Source organism: Mirounga angustirostris, unplaced genomic scaffold (assembly GCF_029215605.1).
Source record: "Mirounga angustirostris isolate CCGP_5_RB_7025 unplaced genomic scaffold, mMirAng1.0.hap1 SCAF_1, whole genome shotgun sequence".
NCBI classification, from domain to species: domain Eukaryota; kingdom Metazoa; phylum Chordata; class Mammalia; order Carnivora; family Phocidae; genus Mirounga; species Mirounga angustirostris.
In genome coordinates, this window is record NW_026991709.1 from 112508680 (window position 1) to 112535807 (window position 27128).

The window sequence follows — 27128 nt, forward strand, 5'->3', positions numbered from 1 at the left end:
TGAAATTTAAAAATTCTGAGAAAATACCTGTCGTGGCTATTTTGTGCCTCAGGTCCTATCTACCCTAGCTGCTGGTAGCCTGCTTGACAGCGGGCCTGTGGCCTTGTTATTCTTGTTATTAGGCAGGGACATGGGGACAGCTGTGATTGGGTGTGCACATGGCCCTGCAATTATCCACCTTCTAATCACAACGTTTCTTCCCTCTGATTTTTATGTTTCTCTCTAATCATGGTCTTGCTTTATGCTCACATGCTTGGGTGAAGCAGTGGATTTCTATCTTGGTGGCTCATTAACTCAAATTTTAATTAAGAGGTAGGGAAGTGCCACTGGACTGGAAGGTGTTAGGTTTTAGAAATGGATTCTTATCTTTTGGTCAAGTTTAATAATTTTTCAGGAAGACTGTCATCTTTCTCCTGGTTAGTGAATATATGGCCATGAAAGCATAGGGCCAGAATCATGAAGACTGGGTATTACCTGAGAAGTTAGGCATCTCAGCTGACCAGAGCAAATCCTTAGCAATGTCCAGGGACAGAGGTAGTAAGGTATTTGTGGGATGAAAGACTATTTGATGAATGTTCTGCAGAACGGCTACATGGGGTACCAGCATAGAACATGGCCACACAAATATGTGTGGGTGTCTTTGGAAATTGGGGCAGTCTAGGAAATTCTTCAGGATCCAATAGGTCTGGGCCCAAGGCTGCCTGTATTACTGTGTTGGCTTAGCCAAGCCTTCATTGTTTCAGCTGGAAAATGAGAAAGGAGAACCAGAGAAATTCCAAGATTTCCAGCTGTAAAGTTCTGTGCTTCTAATGTAGAAATGTGGTGTGAGTGGAATGCATATCAGCTTCCAATTTGGTCAGTCTGGGGGATGGGTCAAGATACTTAGTTGACCAGTTATTATTCTGCATTCTTGCTTTTGGACTTAGAAATGGTATTATGATAATAATAATAATTATTATTATTAACAGTACCATGTAGGCCTTTTTTGGGGGAAGGCAGACCAAAGATTTGGACCTTCTTCCATGCTCAGTAAATGTGAAGATATGGCTAGGTTTGGGAACCTTTTCAATTAAGTCGCTTTAATAAGAGGAGACTTACTCTGACCATAAAGAGGTCATATAATGAAATATTGAATTATATGAATTTTGAAAATGTAAAGTATATTCTTTTTGTGGGCCTTAAAACTTCCTGTGAAGATAGTGATAGCTTCATACTGAAGAAGTCAACACTGAGGAACTAGAAGGCGTTTGAAGCCTTGGAAACTCACAGTATACTTTGTATTCTTTCTTTAAATAATATAGTATGTGTAAAAGCAGTTAGCAAACTGTAAAGCATTATTTTTGTAAGGTATTTTTATGATCTTTCATACTTTTTACTGATCTGCTGTAGATATATTTTTTGGTAGCTTTCTTTATAATCCATGCTATTACTTCTCCTGTTCTTTAACTTCATTGGTCTTTTGCATTCTCATCTCTGCCTTTCTTCCCACTAAAGGTTGTCTCATGATATGAATAATTTCAGGCAATCTACATGTAAGATCTTTCAGAAATGAAGCCACATATATTTTTATCATGACTCAGATATCAAAGATTGCTATGTACGTCCTAAATTTGGTCTGAGAATGCTAATAGAAGTACAGAATCATTTCCTTCAGTTTAGAGTCTTAGTCTCCTTGAAGCATTTTTTTTTTTTGCTACAAATATAATCTTACAAGTTTTGTAAGTGTAAAGATAAATAAGAATCGTATCTACATCTATGCCCTGAATTCTGGGTAAGACAAAGCCCACTTAGCATTACTTCAAGAAATTCTGAGTTATCCATAATGTGGTATGCCAAGAATGCATCTTATAAATCTTTTCCTACCTTTAGTTTTTTACAGCAGGGTCACATTTTTCTAGTTGAAAATTCATATAGAAGCATTAGATTTGGATGGAACATTTATCATGCCTAGATCAAGACTTTTACTTTTTTTTTCTTAATATTCTCATTACAAATAAAAACCATGAAAAGCCAATATTTTTCTTTATGAGAGACTCAAATTCTCTTTTGGATATATATATATATTAACACTACAGTTATGAATTGTTCCAGCAAAATGTGCTTAGGAAGTAAGTGAATTGGAATTATGCAAAATAAAAAGATTGAAAGGATCTCTAGTTATTCAAAAGATTTAAGTTGCTTTGGGGTGCTGAACTAAATTCAGATTCCCAATGAATCGACTAATCAAATTAATATTCACCTTAGACTTCACTAGTGGGATTTAAATATTTCTTTTAAGATGTTAAGCAAAAGCTTAATCATAGGAAAAAATTATTGGAAATTAAAGTAACTTTTAAATCAATTAATGTGATATAAGTGCAATTAAATTTTGCAGTTTAGCCACCTATTTTATGCTTGGAAAGGATAAGAAGTAGCATGTACTTCTTGAATTTATTAGTTTTGTGAATACAAAATTAAACATCCAAGATAAGATTATTTTATGGTTTGTGCTTTTGTTGAGAATAGATTATGAATATTTTATTGTGATATAATTCTGTTTATTCCACTTCTTTGTTAATTAGAATTAACTTATTCCCCAAATAGGAAAAGGTATTGAAACTTTGTGAAGCAGCTCATTTCCAGACAACACTTTGTTTTTCTGTTAGCTTTTGTCTTTTAGAATTTGTTTTAAACTAGTTATATTAAGCAAACTGTATATATTATTGTTACACTTAATATGGTTTATAATCTTAGTTTTAATATTTTACTTATTAACTCATTAGTGCTTAGTTATTATGGCTTTGTCTTTTTCTTTTCTGATGTGGTACAATTTAAACACATTCACATGAATAAAGCAAACAACATAGCTCCACCTTCTCTCCTCTGGGACTGAAATCTGGGATTGAAATGAGGAGCTGACCACACCCATCTCTGGGATGGCTGGACTGTGAGCACCCACTGGGAACATTTAACAGATGGAGCATAATTGGAAAACTGAAATAGTTAAAGGTTCCAACTAATGATGTTTTCCTTTGTTTTTTTTGGCTCTGGATAAGGAAAATGGGAAGCAATAGCATTTTTTTTTTTTTTTAAATGAGAAGGACCTGGCTAACTATTAGATATCAATTTTCTAAGAGGCTGAGTTATTTTTCTGTTTTGCTCTTCACAAAATATTTATAGCATTACACGTTTTATTTGGTCTCTGAAAGACTGAAAGTATAAAACAACAATTTCCAGTTGTTAAAGTTACTGGGTCTTCAAATTTATGCACTTAGGTAAGCCAAATATCTATGTCATTGTCTAAGTGGGACACTTTTTTTTTTTTTTTTGGCATAACTCAAATGCTTTAAATCTTACACTTGTTCTTTTAGATCACTGATCCCAACTTCTGGCAGCCAGATGTATCATAAGTTAGAAAAAAAAATATTGTTTGAAGGGTTCAAACCTACTGATTTAAAAAAATTATGATTGATATGTGGTATTTGTTAATTTGAATGTCATAAAACTCTTATTTTATTTAACTTTTCATGTGATTATATCATGATTCTCTAACAAGATTGGTAGTTTTTTTAGTCATGGATACTTAAATTTTTTTGCATTGTATCTAGTAAGGACCCATTCATATAATTTGTTCATTGATTGCTTTATTTCTGTGTCTCACCTAATCAAATAGTGAAATAAGCAATTTTAGGATCTTATCACTTAACCCAGTATCAACCAAATGGGCCAAATTCCTAATGACATCTGCCATGCTTCTGCCTATGTCAAATCCAGCTCAAGGCAACTTGACAAAATTGACTTTCTAATTGTGTGTGAGATGAAGCTACTTTGTTGATTATCCCTGATGTATCTGAAATCATCATGTGAGTTAGTATTGTGGTGAAGCAGGAATAAGTGTACCTATTGTCATTTTGAAGATTAGTGACTAAACCAGTTTAACATGTTGGGAACGGTTTCTTGTGTCAAAATCCTATCTCTTTTAAAAAGCTAATTTATCTAGCCAACTCCAGATTCCTTGTAAGTCTGTAGTAAGTTTTTTTTTGCTTCTACTATCAAAAATTAATAATGGAATCTTTAGAAATTGTTATTATAATTTTTTCTCAGAAATAGGATTTAAAAATTCTCACCAGTGAAATACCATATTTACTACCATGACTACTTACCAACTCAGCATTGTTCTCTGTGAGTTTATAATCATAGGAGTAAGGGTAGAGCATCATTTGGGAGTATGAGTGGATCGTCAGATATGCTTTGATGGAAGAGAGGTTGCTGCGGATGAAATTAGCCAGAGCCTTTGTCTCTCTTTCGGATTCTGCAGCAGGTCCACAGTAAGTTTCATCACAGGGGCTTCGAGAAGCTCCCATTTCTAGAAAAACAGGTCGTTAATGGAATGGTCACCTCCTGAAGTTATCACAAGGCATGTTTCAAACTTTCAAATTAGAAAGTTAAAAATAAGCTGTTTTCACAGGAGTCCTTATGATAATGTATGTATATATTATAAAGCATGCATGCATTTAGTCACAAGATTAGGGTGGTATGTTTTGAAGCTAATGGGGTAAAAGTCATCAGTGTGTCCCTGTGTAGTAATATACAATGAGATCAATATAGTGTAAAATGATTAATAAGTAGGGGACAAATAAATATCCGTGAGAAATTTCCTTATTATTGTAATCATTTTCTGAGAGTTGAATCACAAAATTAGAATTATATCACCATTTCATTTAAATAATTGTTTAATGACTGTGTCCTCTGGATTATACATTTTGAAGTAGGAGGATTATGTCTGGATCACTCAGTCTTGTGTGTCTAGCATCTAACACAGCTGAGAGCACAATAGAGCACACAATACATTTTTTTGAGTGAATAAATAAACTGTTTATTGTCTGTGCTTTCAGAAAGTTAGAATTCTAAAATATAAAACTTTACATTTTTTCTTGTTTTGGGCACTGTTGTGTTTTCCTGTGTTATTTCTCCTCCTGTGCTTTTCAACAGATGCTTGCAAAATGGTCAGCCAGATACTTACTGCACCAACCAGCATCAAAATTTCTATTGGGGTCTGTGCCAGTGCAGGTAGTTCCAGCCTGGGTGGAGCGCGTCTTTCTCCACATTCGGTTCTGAAAGTGGATTACGTGGTTAGGCCAAGTATAAAAGAAAGTGGGTTGGTTTTAATTTCATCAACCTCTCTCAATATTGGTTCATATACCGGGGCGCCTGGGTGGCTCAGTTGGTTAAGCGACTGCCTTCGGCTCAGGTCATGATCCTGGAGTCCCGGGATCGAGTCCCGCATCGGGCTCCCTGCTCGGCGGGGAGTCTGCTTCTCCCTCTGATCCTCCCCCTCTCATGCTCTCTGTCTCTCATTCTCTCTCCGTCAAATAAATAAATAAAATATTAAAAAAAAAATTGGTTCATATACCTTGGTCCAGGTGTAGACGTAGCCATCGATATTGAGCACAGGCAAGACATAAAAGTCTAACTTGTTGAGAAGTTCTGTCATGTGGATCTCATGTCCATAGGTGCGAATAGCCTATGTATGAATTAGGAAGAGAATGTCATGGAAAAATAGAATGCGTGATGCTACTTAAATTTACATAAACTGGATGAATATTGACTTGGTAATGAAAGCCATGTCCCCTATTGAGGTAGACATTATTAATATTTAAAAGGCAGTTAGCAAAATATTACCCATAGTTTTGGTTAAAATAGTTGTTTTTAATTCTTCTCTATTTCCAGGATATTCTATTATATCCATATATAACTCACATAATTATTTATTTAACTTTTTACTTTAAAGATGAACAAAGATTTAATAAAATTATAGACTTTTAAGAAACATACATATATTCACTTATTTTGCAATAGTACTGCAATAATTGTTTTTCAAAGTAAGTAGGATATGAGGGTAAGACCTATTCTTAGTAAGTAAGGAATATCTATGGATGGCTGTGCATGTTTCTAATATCATCTAGAAATTTATTTAAGTTTTGTGAAGCCGCCTATAGATGGTCTCACTAGAGAGACTGTCCAATAAGGAAAAAGAATGAGAAAGCCTCCCATTATGAAGTGAGCTCGCACTGATAGATTTTGGGTGGCTCTCACCAAGGCTCCAGGCTGCATAATGTGAAAGTATCTTTCTTACTCCTCTGTTGAGTAGGGAACCCTGTTAAGAGACCAGTTCTCCCTACTAAGTATTGTGGACATTTCTCTATGAATGAAGGACTTCATGCTCATTTATTATGTTCTCTTAGTCATAGTTCCTCAGCCCCAGGATCATATTAAACGTAAATTCAACTCTTTCCTAGGCTTTTTTGAATAGATTTTAAAATATTTAAGTCTTCTATGTATTAATAGTTTTTATATACTTTTTGTGACATGTATATTTATTATAATAATACATGATAAAATAAGTGATTTTTAGGCTGGGGGAGCTATAGAACCATTAGACCATGGTCTAATCTTGGAGATAACCAAAGTAGTGATAAAAGTTTTTTCCTGGGGTGCCTGGGTGACTCAGTCGTTAAACGTCTGCCTTCGGCTCAGGTCATGATCCCAGGGTCCTGGGATCGAGCCCCACATCGGGCTCCCTGCCTGGCGGGAAGCCTGCTTCTCCCTCTCCCACTCCCCCTGCTTGTGTTCCTGCTCTCACTATCTCTCTCTGTCAAATAAATAAATAAAATCTTAAAAAAAAAAAAAAGTTTTTTCCTTCTAGAGGGCAGATGGTGAGATATCCATTGAAGTTAAATGGTTATAATTGGATACATAATGTGTCTAGAAACCAAGACCATGACAAAGAGATACAGAAGTGTTTCACACAAAATACAGTATATTGTATATAATAATGTGCTTATATTTTAAAAGTACCTCAATATTTTAAACTTCTAATTTTGCAGTAATTTTAGACTTAGAGAAGAGTTGCAAATACAAGGAGTTCCTATATATTCTTCACTTAGCTTCCCCTAATGTTATCATCTTACTTAGCCATGGTACAGTGATCAAAGTGAAGGAATTAACACTGGTACAATAATATAAGTTAAACTATAGGTTTTATTTAGAGTTCACCAGTTTTTCCACTATTATCCTTTTTCTGTTCTAGGATTCAGTACACAATCCCACATTGCACTGGTTGTCATGTCTCCTTAGTCTCCTCTTATCTATGAGAGTTCCTCAGTCTTTCCTTGTCTCTTATGACTTTGACACAATTGAAGAATACTGGTCTGGTTACTTTGCAGAAGGTCCCTCAATTTGGGTTTGTCTCAATATTTTTTTTTATGATTAGAGGAAGGTTATGAATTTTGAGGAAAAATACCATACAGACGGTGTGTCTTTTTAGTACATAATATCAGGGGGTACATGATACTGATTATGTCCTAATGCTGGTGATGTTACCAGTGATGTTAACCTTGATCACTTGGTTAAGTAGTTTCTGCTAAGTTTCTCCACTGTAAACTTTGCCTTTGTTAAGTAATACATTTTTTTTTTGGGGGGGGGGATACTTTGAGACTGCAAATATTCGATTTGTCTTTAAACTTTTACTCAATATTTGCATACATACATAGGTTTTTGTGAAATGATTATTACTGTGGTGTTCTACTGATAATTTTCTAGTTTGTTCATTCTTTGTACATCCATTAGTTGTAATTCTTTAAGAAAGAGTTGTTCCTTCTCACCTTTTTATTTATTAATTGAATAATTTATCTATATCAATATGGGCTCATGGATATTTAAAAACTTCAGCTAAAGGGCTTTCACATTTATCATTAGAATTATAAGGAATGAAAAACAGTATCATTTACAGTAGGGACTGCTATGTATTGTTTTCTTTTTTTTCTGAGGTATACAATGATTATTTTTTAGGAGATAATGATCAAGCTAGTGGCTTATCCACAATCTTTAACTTTTAAATGATCTATCATTTATACTGCTGGTTAGCCTCTCCACCGAAGGTGGGTGATAAAGTTCAGATGAGTCAAATATAAATAAATACAATTTGGTAACTGTTTTAAAATCTTACCTCATAAAGGTCTCTTGGGGAAAGTTGAAATTAATACCCAAAAATGGGAACTTGGGGAATTACGAGGTTTTTTTGTGTTGTTATTCTCTTTTATTATAGCTAGATTATAAGAAATTGATTTAAATAAAATGCTTTCTGCTTCCCTTGGCCAAAAATGATTCTACATACTGACCTCTCTCACAAACCACTGGCAAAATGCAGGGGAAATCCATTCTCTGGCATGGAAACCACAATCCATGAAAATGGCAGGCTTATTTGGTCCAGCTTTGCCAACCTATTGCAAACAAAAGGAAAAGGGAAATTGTGATTCATCACAGTCAGGGGTTAACATTCACTACCCGTCTGGGTGTTGGATTCAACAGGTGAAACTTGACAGCAGCAAGAGATATATCCCATGATTAAATTAAAACATAAGACTAGCACAGTATGTTCTTGCCTCTAGACACAATGTTTGAGATGAAGGCTTACATGGCTGTTTATTATTTTTATTAAGCTTGACAAGCTCATATTTTCAGAAGATGCTGATTACCCTGCTTAATTGTACTCACGTGGAGGTTATTTTCAGCTGCTATTATTAGGTGACATGACCAAGACAACTGGATGAGTAATTAGAAGTAATCATGATTGTTGCTAATCTTGTAAGAATTTTTCCTTCTCTCCCACTTACTCCTTGTCTTTTTATTTTCTTCATTAGAATTACATGACAAAAATGGCATTAGAGGATGACAGAAACAAATCATTGATACGCTCTGTAATGTTGTCTGATAGACGTGAAGTTTATGAACCTCTTTAGGAAATGGATTTGCAAACAACATCTGGGAGAGAAGAATTTCATCAAGGTAGGTGATCATTTACATTGCTTACAGGAATGTGGTTAAATTTATAGGACTTCTCTTACTTTACTGCATTTTCCTTTTGAATAAATCAAAATAATGATTTAAAAATCCACATATGATAAAAGAAGCTGGGGAATCTGTTTGATTCCCTGGGGCATATAGGCAGGGAAAGAGTTATAACAATGTTTGGGATGAGCATGTCTGTGAAACAGATGTTAATGTGTTAGAATTCATTGATTTAAAGCCCTCAGACATGGCAAGGTCGTGGGTAAAAAGGATTACCTTGAGGAGGTACATAGTGCGTCCTTCAAATGTGCTTCCGATGGCACTGCGAGAGATGAGGCCTGGATTCTCACTGGTGACTTGTTGAGTCCACGCCTCTATCTACCAATGCAACCATTTGTGGATTAATGTGCTGTTCTTAGTTCAGTTCCCACAGCAATGTCTGTCTAAGTCATGTGCACATCATACCGTTTCCCAATTGTTGTACTTCTTGTAACTGTGTCCAGTTGCACGGACCTGGCTGTCAAACTGACCTTCCAGCACAGATCTCAGGTTGCTTATCAATACCCTGTAATAAACCAAAGGAAGTGCTCCTGTGAACGTACGAGTATTTCCCAGTGAACATATGCAAAAAACCAGAGTCACTGCTTCAGTAAATCCTGCAATACATTCTCCATGGAATCACATGTGTCCTCTGAGTGTTCCTGATGCCCTTCAACCTGAGCTGCTCATCACAAAGAGTGAATATATCATTGGAGAGTGCAAGCAAGGCAGGCCCTTTCTCAGCCTAAACTTGACATATTTAAGTGTCCTTGGACCCTAAATTCAGAAAATGGTTTCCTCTGGTACCTGGGGCATTCTGGAACAGGGCCTTGGGCCTTGGGCTACCACACAAAGTATGCACTTGAGCCCTATCTGTGGACTTTCTTCCTCAGGACTTTCCTGGTTTTAGCACTAAATGTCCCATGACATGTCTCATGTTCCAGGAACCAGTCAGTCCCAGGTAAACTGGGACAGTTGGTCATTTGAGGGCCTTTATCTAGGTTTTGAGAAAAATATCTTGAAAGGTGGAAATTCAGAAATATTAATAAATTAAACATTCATTAGGCAAAAAATGCTGGGTTTAAAGAACTAGTTTCTGCTTGCTTGTCTTTTGGCTGGTTTAAAGTAATCAAAGAATGGTTCTGAAGCAAGGCAGTATGAAAATTGGTGACAGACCTTTGAGGCCTGCTTATTTCCATAAGTGATTGTTCAGGTGAAAGTTTCTATTATAAAAGGCAGGCCAGAAGGTGTGGACATGTGTGACTTCATTTGTCTTTGCTACTGTTGAGTGGAAAGTATGTTCTGAAAGGACAAAATTTTATGAACATTAATGTCCTTGATCACAGCATTGTGAATATTATGGACAGAAGCTAGTTTTCAGAAACTTCTATTATCCACAGTCAAGCCTTGAAATGTTTTTATCTGCACACAGAGAATTGCAGCCACACATCAAAAAGTCTACTTCTCCTGTGGCTGCCCCAAGGGCATTCTGATGAAGTATGTCAGGGACATCCTCTGAACCTCCCTCCTGGTCTCTCCTTCATTTGGTTAACTTGGGAACGAACTTGTGTCTGTTTATGGAAAATGCAATAAATTAATACTAAATGATATTTTCTTCCTAGCAAGAGGCAAATACTATCTTAAGGTCTTAACTGACTTAAGGTGGTATTAAAAATGAAGGAAAAAGGAGCAGATTAAAAAATTTAGCTTGTGGAAAGAAAATTTCTCCTTGAGCAGCCATTAGTACTTTGTTGGTGTATTCGTTTCTATGGCTGCTGTAAATTACCACAAATGTGGTGGTGTAAAACAACATGAATTTATTATTTTACAATTCTGTAGGTTAGAAGTCCAACACGGGTCTCAGTGGGCTAAAATCAGGGTGTCAACAGGGATGTGCTTCTTTCTAGAAGCTCTAGGGGAGAATCTGATTCCCTGCCCTTTCCTGCTCCTAGAGGCTTCCCACATTCCTTGGCTCTTTGCCTGTCTCTTTTGACTTTGAAGCCGGCAACAGCAGCTTAAGTCCTTTGCATGTCACATCACTCTGACCCTATCTTCTGCCTCCCTCTACCACTTGTAAGGACCCTGTGATCATGTTGGACCTATGGACAATCTAGGATAATCTACCTATCTACCTACCTACCTATCAGCTGTTTAGCAACCTTAATTCCATCTTTAAACCTAACTCCTCTTTGCCATGCAACATGCCATATTCAGGTATTCTGGGGATTGGGATGTAGACATTTTGGGCAGGACCACCATTCTGCCTGCTTCAGTTAGCATTGTTACTATAACAATGATTATAGTAAGTGCTATAATTATATTCAACACCCTAACTGGATTGTTAGGGGATAGGACAGAAGAAGAAATCCAGAATTAGGAATCAAAAGGTCAGGGGCCATAGTTTTGCCTAACTTGTAAACTGGCTTCAGAAAAATCATTTAATCTCTGGGCCTTACTTTTGTAATTTTTAGAATGGAGCATTTGATTAGCTGGTATTAAATGTCCTTTTCAGTTCTAAAATGCAGTGACTTGACTCAAATCTGTAGGCCTTGGTCATAGTTGTCTTTCAAGGTTTATGAAAAAAATTTAAACTGAAATTTCTGGTGACCATAAACTTCATAAACTCCAGGAAACACCTAAAATAGATAGTTTAGAAAAATGATTTTCAAATATATCATTCATAAAAACTAAAAACAAAAAAAACTAAAGCAAAATAAGCAAAACAAAAACGTAAAAACAAAAAAAATCGACTGGTCAAAATCTTTTTTTAAAAAAAATTTTATTATGTTATGTTAATCACCATACATTACATCATTAGCTTTTGATGTAGTGTTCCATGATTCATTGTTTGCATATAGCACTCAGTGCTCCATTCAATACGTGCCCTCTTTAATACCCATCACCAGGCTAATCCATCCCCCCACCCCCCTCCTCTCTAGAACCCTCAGTTTGTTTCTCAGAGTCCATAGTCTCTCATGGTTCATCTTCCCCTCCGATTTCTCCCCCTTCATTTTAGCCTTCCTACTATCTTCTTCTTCTTTTTTTTTTTTTTAACATATAATGTATTATTTGTTTCAAAGGTACAGGTCTGTGATTCAACAGTCTTACACAATTCACAGTGCTCACCATAGCACATACCCTCCCCAATGTCTATCACCCAGCCCCCCCATCCCTCCCACCCCCAACCACTCCAGCAACCCTCAGTTTGTTTCCTGAGATTAAGAATTCTTCATATCAGTGAGATCATATGATACATGTCTTTCTCTGATTGACTTATTTCGCTCAGCATAATACCCTCCTGTTCCATTCACGTCGTTGTAAATTTGGCCAAAATCTTAAACAAAACAGCTATATTCCAAAATCATCAATTTGAAAGAACAAATGCTGTGTAACAAGGATGAACTTTTCTGGCTGAACTTTTCTTGAACTAGAACTCCAAGAGAAAATGGTAAATGACATCTACTTTCTCTTTAATAAGATTTTTCATTGTCAGTGAGCAAGTACAATATCACCTAGGTCACATGGCTTGTTAGTGGGTCCCCAGAGAAAAGAAATCATCACTTAAATGCTCCCAGGCATTCCACAGCTTCAAGACCTTCGATAGACAACTGGATCTAAGACCATAACCATGGGAAGCTCTGATCTATCAGGAACAGGCTCTGAATAGAGGGGGCAATAGACCGTCCACAGAATATTGCTATCCTTTCTCTGCACCTAATACTCAAATTCACATAATTTAGGAGAATCAGTGACTATGTACGGATTAGTGTTTTGTTTGGTAGTTAGATGAGACATTCTGTTAGAGTTATTACTATGTTAACTATTAAACCTTTACATCAATAATTAGGACAAAGAAGCATAAAAAAAACCTGTTAAATTTAAGATGACACCCAGGAGTAAAAGTACCCTCTAGTAAGTTGCAAAAGAGCATCAGAATGAGGTTGAATGGAGCACTGGGTGTTATACACAAACAATGAATCATGGAACACTACATCAAAAACTAATGATGTCATGTATGGTGATTAACATAATAAAAAACTAATGAGGTCATGTATGGTGATTAACATAACATAATAAAATAAAATTAAAAAAAAAAAGAATGTGGTTGAAATGTGGTGCTGACTTTTGCCTGAAGGTGGGGGATTGACCTCAAATGATCCTTTCTAGCCTTGTGATTATTTGATTTTATTAGATTTAGGATAAAGCACTACTTTAGCTATATTACAAATATTATTACTAAATAATGAGCTTCTATTCTAGGAGATTAAAACAATGCCTCTTAATGTAATAGGGACTGCATTACAGCTCCAAAATACAGAAGCGTGTACACTATTTTATACTTTTATATGTTCCTTTTAATAGTGCTCCCCAACTTCTTTTTTATAAAAATGCAGGCGAATTAGATAACAGGGACTCCCAACAAAATAACGAAGAGAATGTCTGAGAAGGAGAGGCATGACTTACTTTTTCCCCCCTTATAGATTGTTGAACAAGGAGTATTTGGTTAGTTCCTCTACTACATGACCATTGCTAGTGAAGAAGACTGTTATGTACCCATTGCTATCCAAGGACACGTTCCTGTCTTAATTTGAAATACACAGAAAAATAATGTTATAGGAAGTTATATTAGTAACAATCAGTCTCTCCCTGGATTGCATAGGGCAAAGACAACCTTCCTGCAATTTGTAGGAAGGTATTCTGTGAAAGCCTGTCTACCAAAAAGGTCTGTTAACGGCTTCAGAACAGTAAGTTGGAGATTTACACCATCCAGTTCCTAGTCTTTCTGTATCTAAGGGTGCAGCATAAGCATAAAAATACAGTTATTTTTCTTGGTGCACACATTCTGAATTTTTCCCCATGGTAACTCAGAAACTGGTTAAAGCTGCCAAAGTGATACAAGTCTTGGTGAAGAGGGATGGAACCATGGAAAAATCTGCAAAGCTATTTTGGTGGAACTTGTGCAGTAGATGGTTCCTGTTGGATATAAACACTACTACAAATTCTTGCTGGCAGGAAACTGTCTAAATACAAATTAGCTACCATATGAGGTAATAGTGGGATGCACAGGGACTGCTTACAGCCCCAGCAAGGATATTGTTAGTGTGCTTCTCCAGGATTTCTAGGGACTTATTATTATTTAATATTTAGAAAATTGTAGGCTACATGTGTGCTGAGCAGTGAACAGAGAAGCAAAAATTAGCAAGAGCTTAGCTCTCAGGGAATATCCTATGTTCTAGATGAGACTACATTCATACCCAATTCCCAAAAAGTTTATCCACTAAAAAAGGATGTTAATTTTCCACCTGATAAAGGGAGATTGATATGCGATTAGAAGCCAGTTTACTGCTTTACGATATAGGTAGAATTAGGACATCATTTAAGTAGCTAGGGTTAGCTTATGGTCTCTGATCATCCTTTTATTTTTCTCCAAGAATTATAAAGTAACTATCATTAAAAAAATATTACTGAAGGCTCTTAAAGGCTAGGATTTTAGAAGTTCTTCCTAGTGTAAAAAGGAGAGCAAAAAGTCACAGACATGAATCTTAATCAAATTTTGAAACTTAACTGTGTTATATCTTTGCTTTAAAAAGACAGTCAATTCTTGGGGCGCCTGGGTGGCTCAGATGGTTAAGCATCTGCCTTCGGCTCAGGTCATGATCCCAGGGTCCTGGGATCGAGTCCCACATCGGGCTCCCGGTTCAGTGGGGAGCCTGCTTCTCCCTCTGACCCTCTCCCCTCTCATGCTGTTTCTCTCTCGCTCGCTCTCTAAAAAATAAATAAAATCTTAAAAAAAAAAAAAAAAAGACAGTCAATTCTTAAGGTCACATTTTGACACTTCCCTCAGGCAGAAGCAGATAGCTAAGCTATATGAAACATGATAATGGGGTTAAAAAAATAATTGCTGTTGACCTTTAAGAAATGTATCATTTCCCTCTTTGTACAATAGTAGACCATAGCAGTAGTAATATCAGTTGCAATTTATTTACATATTGTTTTAGTTCATCTTCACAGTCCTTTGAGAGAGGCATTATATATTAATATTATGGATAAGGAAACTGAGGTTCAGAAAAATTAAGCAAATTATCTAAGGTCACACATTTAGGAAGTTGCAGAGCCAGGATTTGAATCTGGCCTGTTTTTTTCCCAGAGCATTTACTTGTTGTGTTATGTTGTACCACTTCTCCTGATGAGGTACAGACTTTATAGGTAACAATTCTGACATCTTCACTAGCATAAATACTATTTGTTATTTTTAAGATGTGAAAAACAAGAGAAAATTTCTGTTAAAAATTTTTAAGTTACATTTACTCAAAATATAATGAAGACTTGAGCTTGTGGTGGGGTGTTGTTGGATAAACATTTGAATGTTCAGCACTGGAGCTTGACACTGCCTCTTTGCTTCTTACTGATCCACTCCCTGGAGGAAGAACTCTGTTTTGAAAGAAAAACCTCATTTCTTTCTTACCTCTAGTGCAAATGCCTCCAGGTTAGCATGGTCTCTCCTAGTTCTAAGCTTACCATATAGTCTGTTCTCTGCCTAGAGTATGATTTTTTTCTTTTCTTTGGCTAATGCTGGCTCATCTTTAAGTTCTCAGCTGAAGCCTCATTTCCTCCGGCGGCCTTCCCTGATTGCCTAGAGCTGGTCAATTCCCCTGTACCTCTAGCTCTTTACTCTTCTTGACATCTGTTACACAGTTTTGCAATTCTTTGTTTAAAGGCTGTTTTCCTCTGAAGGGATTGGGGCCATATCTATCTTTTTTGGTGCTTGGTATATGTAGGCACTTATTATCTATTTGTTGGATCAACAATGGACAACTGCTTCTACTTAGGAAGACACTCTCATCTGAAAAGGCTTACATGGACCAGTGTGGTATTTGGGGAGAGGAGACATGGGGTGATCAGCTTAGCCAATTCTGTTCTAGGCCTTTGGGGAATCACTTTCCTTTCTTTTAGTCCTTCTCTCCATGACTTCTACCATTAGAAATAGTGGTGGGGCTGTGGGGGGTAAAAAAAACAGAAGAACCATTCAGTCTGACCCTAATCTTGTCCTTAATCTAAAGGAGTATGAGGAAGAAAAACAAAACTGGAAGTATCACAATTCCAGATTTCAAGTTATATTAAAACATTATGGTACTGGCATAAAAATAGACACATAGATCAATGGGTTATAACAGAAAACCTAGAAATAAACCCACAATTATATGGTCAATTAATCTTTGACAAAAGAGGAATGGATATACAATGGGAAAAAACAGTCTCTTCAACAAATGGTATTGGGAAAACTGGACAGCTAATGCAAAAGAATGAAACTAGATCATTTTCTTTCACCATACACAAGAATAAACTCAAAATGCATTAAAGATCTAGTATGAGACCCAAAAGCATAGAAATCCTGGAGGAGAGCTTAGGCAGTAATCTCTCTGACATCAGCTGTAGCAACATTTTTCTAGCTATATCTCCTGAGGCAAGGGAAATAAAAACAAAAATAAACTATTGGGACTATATCAAAATCAAAAGTTTCTGCACAGTGAAGGAAATAACAAAACTAAAGGCAGCCTATGGAATGGGAGAAGATATTTGCAAATGACATATCCGATAAAGGGCTAGTATCCAAAGTATATAAAGAACTCTGATACAACTGAATACTGAAAAAGCAAATAATCCAATTAAAAGATGGGCAGAAGACATGAACAGACATTTCTCCAAAGAAGATATCTAGATGGACAACAGACACATGAAAAAATGTTCAACATCACTCATCATCAGGGAAATGCAATCAAAACTACAATGAGATATCACTTAACATCTATCAGAATGGCTAAAATCAAAAACATAAGAAACAATAAGTATTGGTGAGGATGTGGAGAAAAAGGAACCCACTTGCACTGTTGGTGGGAATGCAAATTGGTGCAGCCATTGTGGAAAACAGTATGGAGGTTCTTCAAAAAATTAAAAATAGAACTACTCTATGATTCAGGAATTACACTACTGGGTATTTACCCCCAAAATACAAAAACACTAGTTCAAAGGGATACATGTACCTCTACATTTATTGCAGCATTATTTAAAATAGCCAGATTATGCAAACAGCCGAAGTGTCCATCCATAGATGAATGGATATAGAAGATGTGGCATATATATACAATGGAATATTAGTCAGCCATAAAAAAGAATAAAAGTTTGCCATTTGCAACAACATGGATAGAGTATGAGAGTATAATGCTAAGCAAAATAAGTCAGTCAGAGAAAGACAAGTACCGTATGTGGAATTTAAGAAACAAAACAAACAAACAAAGGAAAAAAGAGAGAGAGAGAGACAACCCAAAAAACAGACTCTTAACTATAGAGAACAAACTGATGGTTACCAGAGGGAAGGTAGGTGGGGGAGTGGAGGAAATAAGGGATGGAGATTTAAGAGTGCACTTATCATGATGAAAAAAAATCAAATGATAAGAAAATATATGAATAATTGGTTAAGTTGAAATAAATACTGATTGAGTCTGGTGTGCACACACAAAAAATTAGGAGCATGAGGAGTCCTTATAGCTCATAATAGGTCTGGCTGCTCACTTGGAAAGAAGACTTGATATTATTTGGGACTAAAACTGTGTCTAGCTGATAACAGAGTGTTCATTGGTTTGGCTTATAGTCTATATATCATTTGTAAACCAGTAGCAGGTCAGATATCTTGCTGAATTGGGGTTCAAGAACGAGTCAAAACCAATTTTTTATTGGAATAAGAACCAAACAAAATACCTACCAGGCTTAAAGTCTTAAGATTTGGAATCTAGGGCCAGTTTTGCCATGACCTATTTGTGGGGCTTTAGGGAAGCCATGGTCTTGGTCTTACTTTTACTTTCCCAGGGTTATTCAGAGGCTCAGATGAGAGCATATATGGGAGAGAATTTTAATAGCTATAAAACATAAACTTACTCATATTGTAGTTCATTCCGCTCCAGAAAATCTTCCACAGTGAAAATATCTTCTGCTTTTACACGAAAGTCAACTGTACTGTGAGGTTTGATTTGTGTGACAGAATCTGGTTTCCAGAAGTCAATCTGAATAAGGAGTAAGATATATTGTATTTGACACCTATAATTCAGTGGGTAAATTATCATCAGCAAGCACACTATTACTCTACTCCATTGAGTTATTTTCAAACTCAAATTATCCATGAAATCTCTTAAAAATGTCTCCTTTGAGTGAACAAGAGTTGGGACCAAGCAGTTAGATGTCAATAAAAGTGTTTACACATACATACATGGCCTTAATTGATTATCATCAAGCATGAAGAACATATAATTATTTCCCATAATGCTAGTTAATTGCAGTATTCTATAATGGTTCTTTTTCTACTTATTGATTTTCTGGAGCAATTGCTTATTGTGATAGCAGTGTTTGTGGTAATGGATAAATGTGCTGAATGAATGATGATGAATTAACTAGAGCCACAAAATTTAATAGAAAGAAACTGAGCTTTCCTTTTTACCTTTTAATTGATTTATTTTATTAATTTGTACTTGGAACTCAGCACTCACAGTAATGTGAAGAACCAGGATCTACATCTCTGACCTGTGGAAGATATATTGGAAAGGAAGATACATCTTTCCCCAGTGGTCATCTTGGCATCATGGCCAGAAACAAAATGCTCTCAAAGATCCAGACATTTTCACTTGTTCAGTTATTCATCAGCTGTTATTAAGGACCTACTATGTGCTAGGCTTTATGCCTGAGACTAGGAATACACTAGTGAGTGAATCAAACATAGCTTCTGTCCTTATGGGGGAGATTTTGGAGAAAATTATGCACAAAGATAACAGAATAACATATTTGATAATTCTAATGTTTTTCTTTATGGATGTGTGATTTCAAATCTCCTTTTTCCATGGAAAAACATTAACCAAGGATGTGTTGCCTCTCTCAGGTTTCTGATTTCTTGTTTCTTCCTTGAGCAGAGGAAAGTCCTACAAGCTTGAGGTGAGCCTGACAGTGGGTCTTTCTCTGCTCCTGTGTCTCACCCATTCCCTGTGTAGGTGTTTATGAGCTAGTCTCAGGCTGGAGGTGTGACAGGTGATATTTAGGACCATTGCTTGGAAACTTAGAAGGGAGTTTAGGCAAGATTTAGAGGTCGTTTAATAGAAACTAGTTAGGTAAGATATTAAGATGACTCAATTTCAGGTACACTTGCCTGTGGAGAATCCAATAACCTGTATCTTGTCCTGGTAATCTTCAGACCACTGTAGATGTCTGGTGGGTGCTGAGTCATGAGTCAGGACCATAGGGAATGTCAGGGCAGTAGGACGCAGGGACATTGGGACAATATCAGAAGGAATTCCAGAAGAAAAATGTGAGCTTGGTTGTCGCTAAGGTGTTGAAAGGAGATAGTATTGATGATTTAATAAGGATTGGCTACACATTGTGATCTAGTGAATCATAGATGAGCGGATAAAGATGAAAGGTTAAAAGTTAGTGGGGGAAATATAAAGACATGTCATGATAAGAACAGAGAAAGTGAGGGGCTGGTGATCAATTCTAGTTAGCCAACATTGTAAAGAGAAGGACACTGAAGACAAGCACGTTATGGGAGAAAGCATATTTTTAAAAGTTAACTCTGAATTTGTGTATCTAATAAATACTTATCATTCCAAGGTGGGATGGGACAGGGATGTGTATCTTTATTATAGAGACAGAGGTTTAGAGTTGGTAAAGCACATAAAGTCCTCCAAGCATCTGTAGGCAACTTGACAGTGACCCACCCATACATAATGCTGGGACCTTTCAGTGTACTCAGGGGACTCCCCACTGCCAAGATCTGCGTCTCTGTGTTTGAAAGCTCTTTCCCCTAGAACTGTAAAAAGCCAAGCCAACAGCTTGCAGCAGGCAGGAGGTGGCAAAGAAAACTCTTTCCAGAGAAGTGCTCAACCAGTGAGCCTGGAAAGTGGATGTCTAAATACTCCAATTCCCTCATTTCTCAGGTGGGATATTTCTAAGGTGTGTGATTTGCCCCTTTCCTAGAGTTCTCTGTAGGATTAAGCTCTAGTCACTCTGTGGTAGCTGTCTTAATAGTGTCCCCTTTGTTGGCTGCCTTCCCTTCTCTACATCACTCCTCACTTCTCTGCCAGTGTTCCCTGTACTTCCCAAACAGAATCTTTGCCCTCAAATCTTTGTCTAAGATTCTGCTTTGAAGAATCTATATTAAGATGCTAGCTTTTCACTTAGAGCAGCATATACCTGTGTAATGTCTTGGTGATGGTTCTAATACAATCTTGGGTACATCTAGTACGACTTCAGAATAGCCTAATTGCTTTATGAATGGGCTTTCTTTGCTATATTAAGTTGAAAGTTGCCTTTTCTAACCTCTTATTTATTTTATTTTATTTTTTTAATTATGTTAGTCACCATACAGTACATCATTAGTGTTTTTTTAATTTTTTAAATTAACATAAAATGTATTATTATTTGTTTCAGGGGTACAGGTCTGTGATTCATCAGTGTTACACAATTCCTAACCTCTTATTTCTTGCTTATTGGTCTCGGCTCTCCTAAATATTGGGAGATCGATTTCTTTCTTTCTCTATATTTATCTGCATATCTACATACATATCTACATATACATCTCTCTCTCTATATATGTAGATATATACTGAATATATATATGCATATATATATAGAGAGAGAGAGGGAGAGACAGAGAGAGACTGAGAGAGAGGGACACACACAGAGAGAGACTTTTAAGATTCTGCAGTGAGAATGATGGATTCTTTAAAATGGGGTAGAGTCTCATAGCTGTGAATAAAAAATGTTCCTAGTTAAAAAAAAATGGGGTAGAGAAATCTCATGAAAATGTTTGACAGAAAACTTGTAGACCTAACCTGAAGTACCTTAAGATTTTAGTTTGACATGGAGAAGATTGGTCAGCAAATATACCAACATCCAACACTATGAAGTTTTACAAGTATGATGCAGACTTACTATATTGTGGAGTTAGTTCCCAGTGCTTCTTAGGAGAAATGGAGCCAAAAAGCAGGCACAACTCTATAGCCTCATAGGTGTTTACCAGTGCATCAAGTATGGATACAAATAATAAACTCAAAATATTATCACAAGGAGATAAATATACATTTCAGTAATTACCAAGACCTTGTGAATGAGATCTATATCTGAAATATGGAAATAGAGCAAAACATGATATGAGATATGGGGAATTGCATTATATGTTAATACTCTGTAAAACTGAGGTTATAAAATCGTAATTCCAGGAAGCTGAGTTATAAAAAATCATAAAGAATGTTTGTTGGAAGATAAAGGAATATCTTTATGTAATAGCACTGTGGGAATGTCAACTTAATCAGCCAGCTGGCTAAAAACTAAAGAGTCTTTCTTAAAATATATTAAGAAACCAGCACAAAAGCAAGATAAAATAGTGTATCCACTATACATTCTTTTGGGCTTATAAGAGTATAAATATTGGTATTGGGGATCTTTGGCTCTTTACAAATTTACACAAATTTGTTTCTTCACATTGCATTTGACTATAAGTTGAACATCTGATAGACTCTTCATTTATCTAATGGAATTTTCTTTTCCTCTTGGAAGAAGAAATGACTTCTAATTGAGGATTAGTTCCAGACAGCAGGGAGGAACTTAGTAGTAAAGTATAGTGGGAGTGATGGGAACACTGGAAGACTGTAACCATGTTACTCTGGGCATAGCTGAACATGCACTTTACCATAGAGAAACAGAGTTCAAGAAAGTACAGAGAAAAGAGAATAGGTTTTATGGTTAATGTCTCCAATAAAGGAACAAGTGCAACTCTGATTGCAAGGAGACGAAATAAAACCCCTACTATATAATTACAGATGAAAAGGGGAGGCTGCCAGAGTCCCATGTGGTCACAGCTCTCCAGTACATTCAGCTTGTAAAAAGATATGTTCAAAAGCTGGGAGGAAGGACTCATGGCCAAGGATGAATACAAAGACTAGATGCCCTTGTAATGATCTTATCAGGAAGGCTACAGTCCAGAATATGCTGCACTTGCAAGATTGCTAAGGAGAATAAAAATCCTTTCATTCATGTTGGAAATAAAATGAATAAAGAAGAAACATGCAGTCCCATTGCTTGGAGCTAAAGCATGATGTTTGTAGCTGGAAGAGAGAAAGTCACTCTATTTAACTGTTGTTTGACGTTTGCCTTTTCTGAGGGGGTACACTATCTCTTGTTTCTTCTTCTATTAAGAGGTGAAATTACCATAAGTAAAACATTTTTCACATGTTAGGATTTTTAGCAGAAATACCTTCTTTGGAAAGAGAACATTGAGGCCTAAGATAGAAGAGGAGAGAAGGGATTATACTGGCCATGTAAATTGCATTCAAAATTCCAGTTCTAAAGATGGTAATAGTAACAAATACTTATATAGGTCTCATTACATAAGTTCTTTCTAAGTGATTTACCTATATTAAGTTTTTTAAAATCTCACAACAATCCTATAAGGTAAATACTATTCTTCTCATTGGACAAATGAGAAAGTTGAGACCCAGAGAGGTGTCCAAGGTCCAGCTAGCAAGTGGTACAGCCAGGAATTGAATCCAGGAGTCTGAGTCCAGATTCTCTGCTGTATTGTAAAATGCTGAATTTAGGTATCTAAAAAAATAACTGCACATGTGATTGCAGAACTCTCTCAGCACTCTTGGAGGAATCAGAGCTTGAAGGAATCACTAAGAAGTGTAGGGGTAAACCTTGGATTTCATAAATAGGAAAACAGGTGAATTCCAGAAGCAGGAGCTCCTGGGGCCTGGCATGGATTCTGGCAAAGCTGCAGAGTAAACTGGAAGCAGATGGATTGTGAATGCTCAGAAAAGGAAGCTGTGATCCCTGGGAGCCAGCATGGTTTAATGCAAGAGTAAGTCAGGCCTAATTAACTTCATCTTATTATTGAAAGAGACCACTAGCCTGATAGAATGCTGAATCTGAATCTTAGCAAAACATTTGACCAAGTCTCTGCATTTGTTCTTCTTTATAAGCTGGAAAGCACAGTGTTAACTACAGCTAACAGTAATGTGGATACTTGAGCAAACTTACCTGAGGATAGTTGGTTAATGCATCACTTTCAGTACTTAACACACTGGAAGCTCATGATAAATGTGTATTGAATGAATGAACCATGAAGGAGGCCTCTAATTCTGTGGTGACCCCCGATTAATTTAATATTTTTATCAGTGACAAAGATAAAAGTGGGGAAAGCATGCTTGTCAAACTTGCTGGTGATACAAAGTTAGGGGGATGAATTATTTCCCTGGATGACTAAATTCATTTTTAGAATGATCTCAACATGCTGAAAACAGGCTATAAAGATACATTTTAACAGGGTAGATCTAAAATCCTGCATTTAGGTTAAAAAATAAATTAGGCAAGAAGAAATAATACCTTGTTTGAGGGTGATTCATGTGAAAAAAGAATAACCTAATGGTTTCGATTGGCCGATATGTTTGTTATAACCTAAGATTATTCTATAACTGTTCAAGAATATTGCAAAGACTCTCAGGCCCCATTAATAAATGTCTGCTTTACAGATGAAGACAGGCAATGGTCCTGTAGTATCTATTAATCAGAGCAAACCTAGAGGTCCATTGTCATTTCAGAAAGGTACATTTTAAAAAAGAAATATAGACAGAAAAATTGAGCTATATCCAGAGGTGACCAGAATGATCAGGTGTCTATAAACCCATGCTAAGAGAAATTATAGAAGGCCTGGAAGAAATAAATCTTAGAGGTGAGACAGTATTTGGCTCAGCTAGGTCCAGTGGACTAAAGTTAGAGAAAGTAGCTTTTAGCTTAACGTAACAATTGGAATGACTTGTAAGGCAAATGGACTACTCTGAAAAGCAGTATTCCTGCCATCCCTGGAGGTACTCAAACAGGTTTGATTAGGGCTAGCAACCAGGGATGGTGTTTCTATGGAGGAAATTCCAGATTTGAGTGGAAGGCTGGAATCAATGACTTTTTATTTTCTTTCAATTCTAGACTTCCGAATCTGTTTCAGATTATGATACTGTATCTTCTTTTTTCCCCCCATACCTTAAAAGCTAAAAGAAAAAAAACCTATAAAAAGATAGGTAGATAGATAGATAGATAGGTAGATAGATAGATAGATATAGACAGATGGATATTTGGGGGCTAGAAAATTATTTTGGTTTATATTTCATGAAGAAACAGGTTTGGCCCAAGTGAACGATTTGTGGTCAGCAATAGCTTCCTGCTATGTACATATATAATTAAAATTATCAGTTCTCATCCCATGTACAGTGGATTTTTTTAAGTAGCATAGAGATTTTGGTTTCTTGAAAGTAAAAAAAATATGGAAATCATTCATGGCTTTTTACCTCCTTTGCCCCCCACCCCTTCATGTCATGTCATATCATTAAGAGGGCCTGAATCAAGGTCATGAAAACTCAAGCTGTTTGATTTGGAATGAAAGAAAATCAAAGGGAACAGATGATACATGGGATGTGGAAATGAATTTCAAGTTGGACAGAAGCCCAGTTTTTCAGTAATATCCAAGTTGATCATTTTTCACTTTTGCCTTAGAAGGGAAGTGACTATACATTAGATGTTCTGTGACCTTTGTGACAGTTCCATCTCATCCAGTTGTCATGTCCTGTCAGCTCCTTAAAAAGTTATCATGGATTTATAATACTATAGGGCTATGGCAGTCTAATTTAGGCAGAAAAAGAAGGTATTGTGGCATTAAATGTTTTTCAAGTTATTTCTTGCTATGGTTAAAATTTTAGTCATTCTTCCTTTGATGGAATCACAGTGCATTCTACGATTTTAAAGTAAGTGTAAAGCAAACCTATATTACGGGATTATTATTTACCTGGGTGGTGCTGGCCAACTCACGGAGTAAGTTGATGTGATTTTCATCTTCAACATTGACACGGAACACCTTCTCACTGAATGGTGAGATAGCAGAAAAAGAAGAGAAAATTTAAAATTGGGTAATGCATTCAAACCTGGGGGATAGCAAGGAAGAGGACTTGCTCATTTAAGGAGTTGCTTACTTACCCTTCAAAGTGCTCACCAGAATGGTGAGCAGATGCTAGGGCCAAAGTCACAAGAAGCAAGAACACCAACATTGTGACTGATTAGGTCCTTTGGGTGTGTTTCACCTGCTTTTATAGTCCAAGGTGTTATTTTCTTCTTCTGATTGCAGATAGGCACTATCAAGTTTTGATTAATGGTTTTCCTAGTGTTGTTGCCTTGGTAGCTGTGTAACGTCTGGGAGGATATCTCTCTCAACACCTGTGGATACAGAGCAAATAATCTCAATTTGGATGTCAGACCTTGAATAGTTTGGAGCTATATGAGTTTTAAATAAAATCCATTTTGTAGTCTTTTTTTGGTAGTTTTTTTTTCATTTTGAATTGAGAATTACATACAATGAATTATATATAGATTTAAGTGTAACAGTTGATGAGTTTTGACAAATGCATACACTCATGTAACAAAGATCCCAGTCAAGGTATAGAACATTTTCATCCCCCTAAGAAGTTCTTTGAGTACCTTTCCAGTCTCTTTCTGTATTTCTCATAGGCAATCACTATTTGGATCTCTAGCTTCATATATTAATTTTGCCTGTACTTCAGGCAAAACTTCATGTAAATAAGGTCATACCATAAATATCCCTTTATGTTTGGCTTCTTTCATTCAAGATAATGTTTTTGAGATATATTAGTATTTTTGTTTGCATTATTAGCTTGTTCTTCTCTAATATTAAGTAATGTTTCATTGTATGAATATACCACAATTTGTTTATCCATTTTCCTGTTGATGGATATTTGTGTTGTTTCCAATTTTGTGTTATTATGAATAAAACTGCAGTAAACATTTTTGTACAGAACTTTTTGTTGACATATGTTTTCACTTTGGGGGAGGTAAATATCTAAGAGTGGAATTGTTAAATATCAATGTAGGTGAGGGTATAACATTGTAAGATTCTGCCAAACATTTTCCCACAGTAGTTGTTCCATTTTAAGCTTCTGCCAGTATCCAGTAACTCTCCATTTTCTCCAACACTTTGGTATTATTAGTCTTTAATTTTGACAATCCTAGTGAGTATGCAGTGGTATCTGTGCTTTTAATTTGTATTTCCCTGATAATAATGATGTTGAATATCTTTTCAGGTATTTATTGACCATTTGTAAATCCTTTTTTGTGAAGGATCTATTGCAGTCCCTTGCCTTTTTAAAGAAATTGGTTATTTGGCTTTATTATTGCTTTGTAGCAGTTCTTTATATATTCTGATTATAAGTCCTTTATTAGAAATATATATCACAAATATTTCTTCTCAGTATGTGGGTTTCATTTTCATTTTCTCAATTTTATCTTTTGATGAACAGAAGTTTTAAATTTTGATGGAGTTTCAGTTTATCCATGTTTTTCTTTTATAGTTCATGCCTTTTACATTCTTTTCAAGAAATCTTTGCCTATCCCAGGGTCTCAAACATATTTGCCTACATTTTCTTATAAGAGCTTTGTCATTTGGGTCTTATGTATGGTGTAAGGTAGGGTTCAATAAAACTTTTAAAATATGGATATCTGGTAGATCCAGTACTATATGTAGAGAAGTCTTCTTTACCCATTTAATTACTTTCGTTTCTCTGTCAAAATTTATTTGGCCATATATGTGTGGTGTACTTTTGGGCTTTCTATTAAGTCCCATTGATCTATTTGTCTAGTTTTATACAACTATTATAATGTCTTGATTATTATACTTTATAGTAAGTCTTAAGGTCAAATAATATGTAAATCCCCCAACTTCATTCTTTTCCAAGTTTGATTCCAGATACTTTACATTTCCATTTATATTTTAGTATTAACTAAACAAACAAACAAACAAAAATCTTGCTGGAATTTTGATTGGGATCGCACTGAATCTACAATCAATTTGGGGAGAACTGGGAGAATTACAGTATTTAGTCTTTCAAGTCATACACATGCTATCTCTATATATTCATCTGGGTGTTTGTCAAAAAATGGAAGGGTCTGAGATTTTATCCTAACTAGAAGATACAAAGTTATCCTTCCACAGTTTCATAGATGCTGGCAGAAGACATGAAACTTCTGGGTCAGAATCAAAGGGCTTTATTATGCATGGCGTAGCAGGCAACATAGACTTTATGTTTGTTTCAGTCCTTTAATTTCCCCATCCCATGGAGGATGATATGAAGTTGTCCCAGCTGGATACTGGGTACAGAGGTTTG

General features: G+C 36.0%; 1 protein-coding gene and 1 long non-coding RNA gene across 2 annotated transcripts in view; one reads left to right on the forward strand and one right to left on the reverse strand.

Annotated features, from left to right (window-relative positions):
* Positions 1-25001, reverse strand: part of CPB1 (carboxypeptidase B1) — a 41557-nt gene extending 16556 nt beyond the window's left edge. Inside the window, exons 1-9 of the mRNA XM_045902137.3 lie at positions 24931-25001; positions 24743-24818; positions 17803-17927; positions 9295-9394; positions 9106-9207; positions 8160-8261; positions 5393-5503; positions 5003-5093; positions 4143-4345 (exon numbers count right to left, since the gene is read on the reverse strand). Coding sequence (XP_045758093.1) covers positions 4143-4345; positions 5003-5093; positions 5393-5503; positions 8160-8261; positions 9106-9207; positions 9295-9394; positions 17803-17927; positions 24743-24818; positions 24931-25001 — 981 coding nt within the window. The remainder of the gene's footprint in view (positions 1-4142; positions 4346-5002; positions 5094-5392; positions 5504-8159; positions 8262-9105; positions 9208-9294; positions 9395-17802; positions 17928-24742; positions 24819-24930) is intronic.
* LOC135363888 (uncharacterized) overlaps positions 8622-27128 on the forward strand; it is a 302097-nt gene continuing 283590 nt past the window's right edge. Inside the window, exon 1 of the long non-coding RNA XR_010410178.1 lies at positions 8622-8826. This is a non-coding gene — a long non-coding RNA (uncharacterized LOC135363888). The remainder of the gene's footprint in view (positions 8827-27128) is intronic.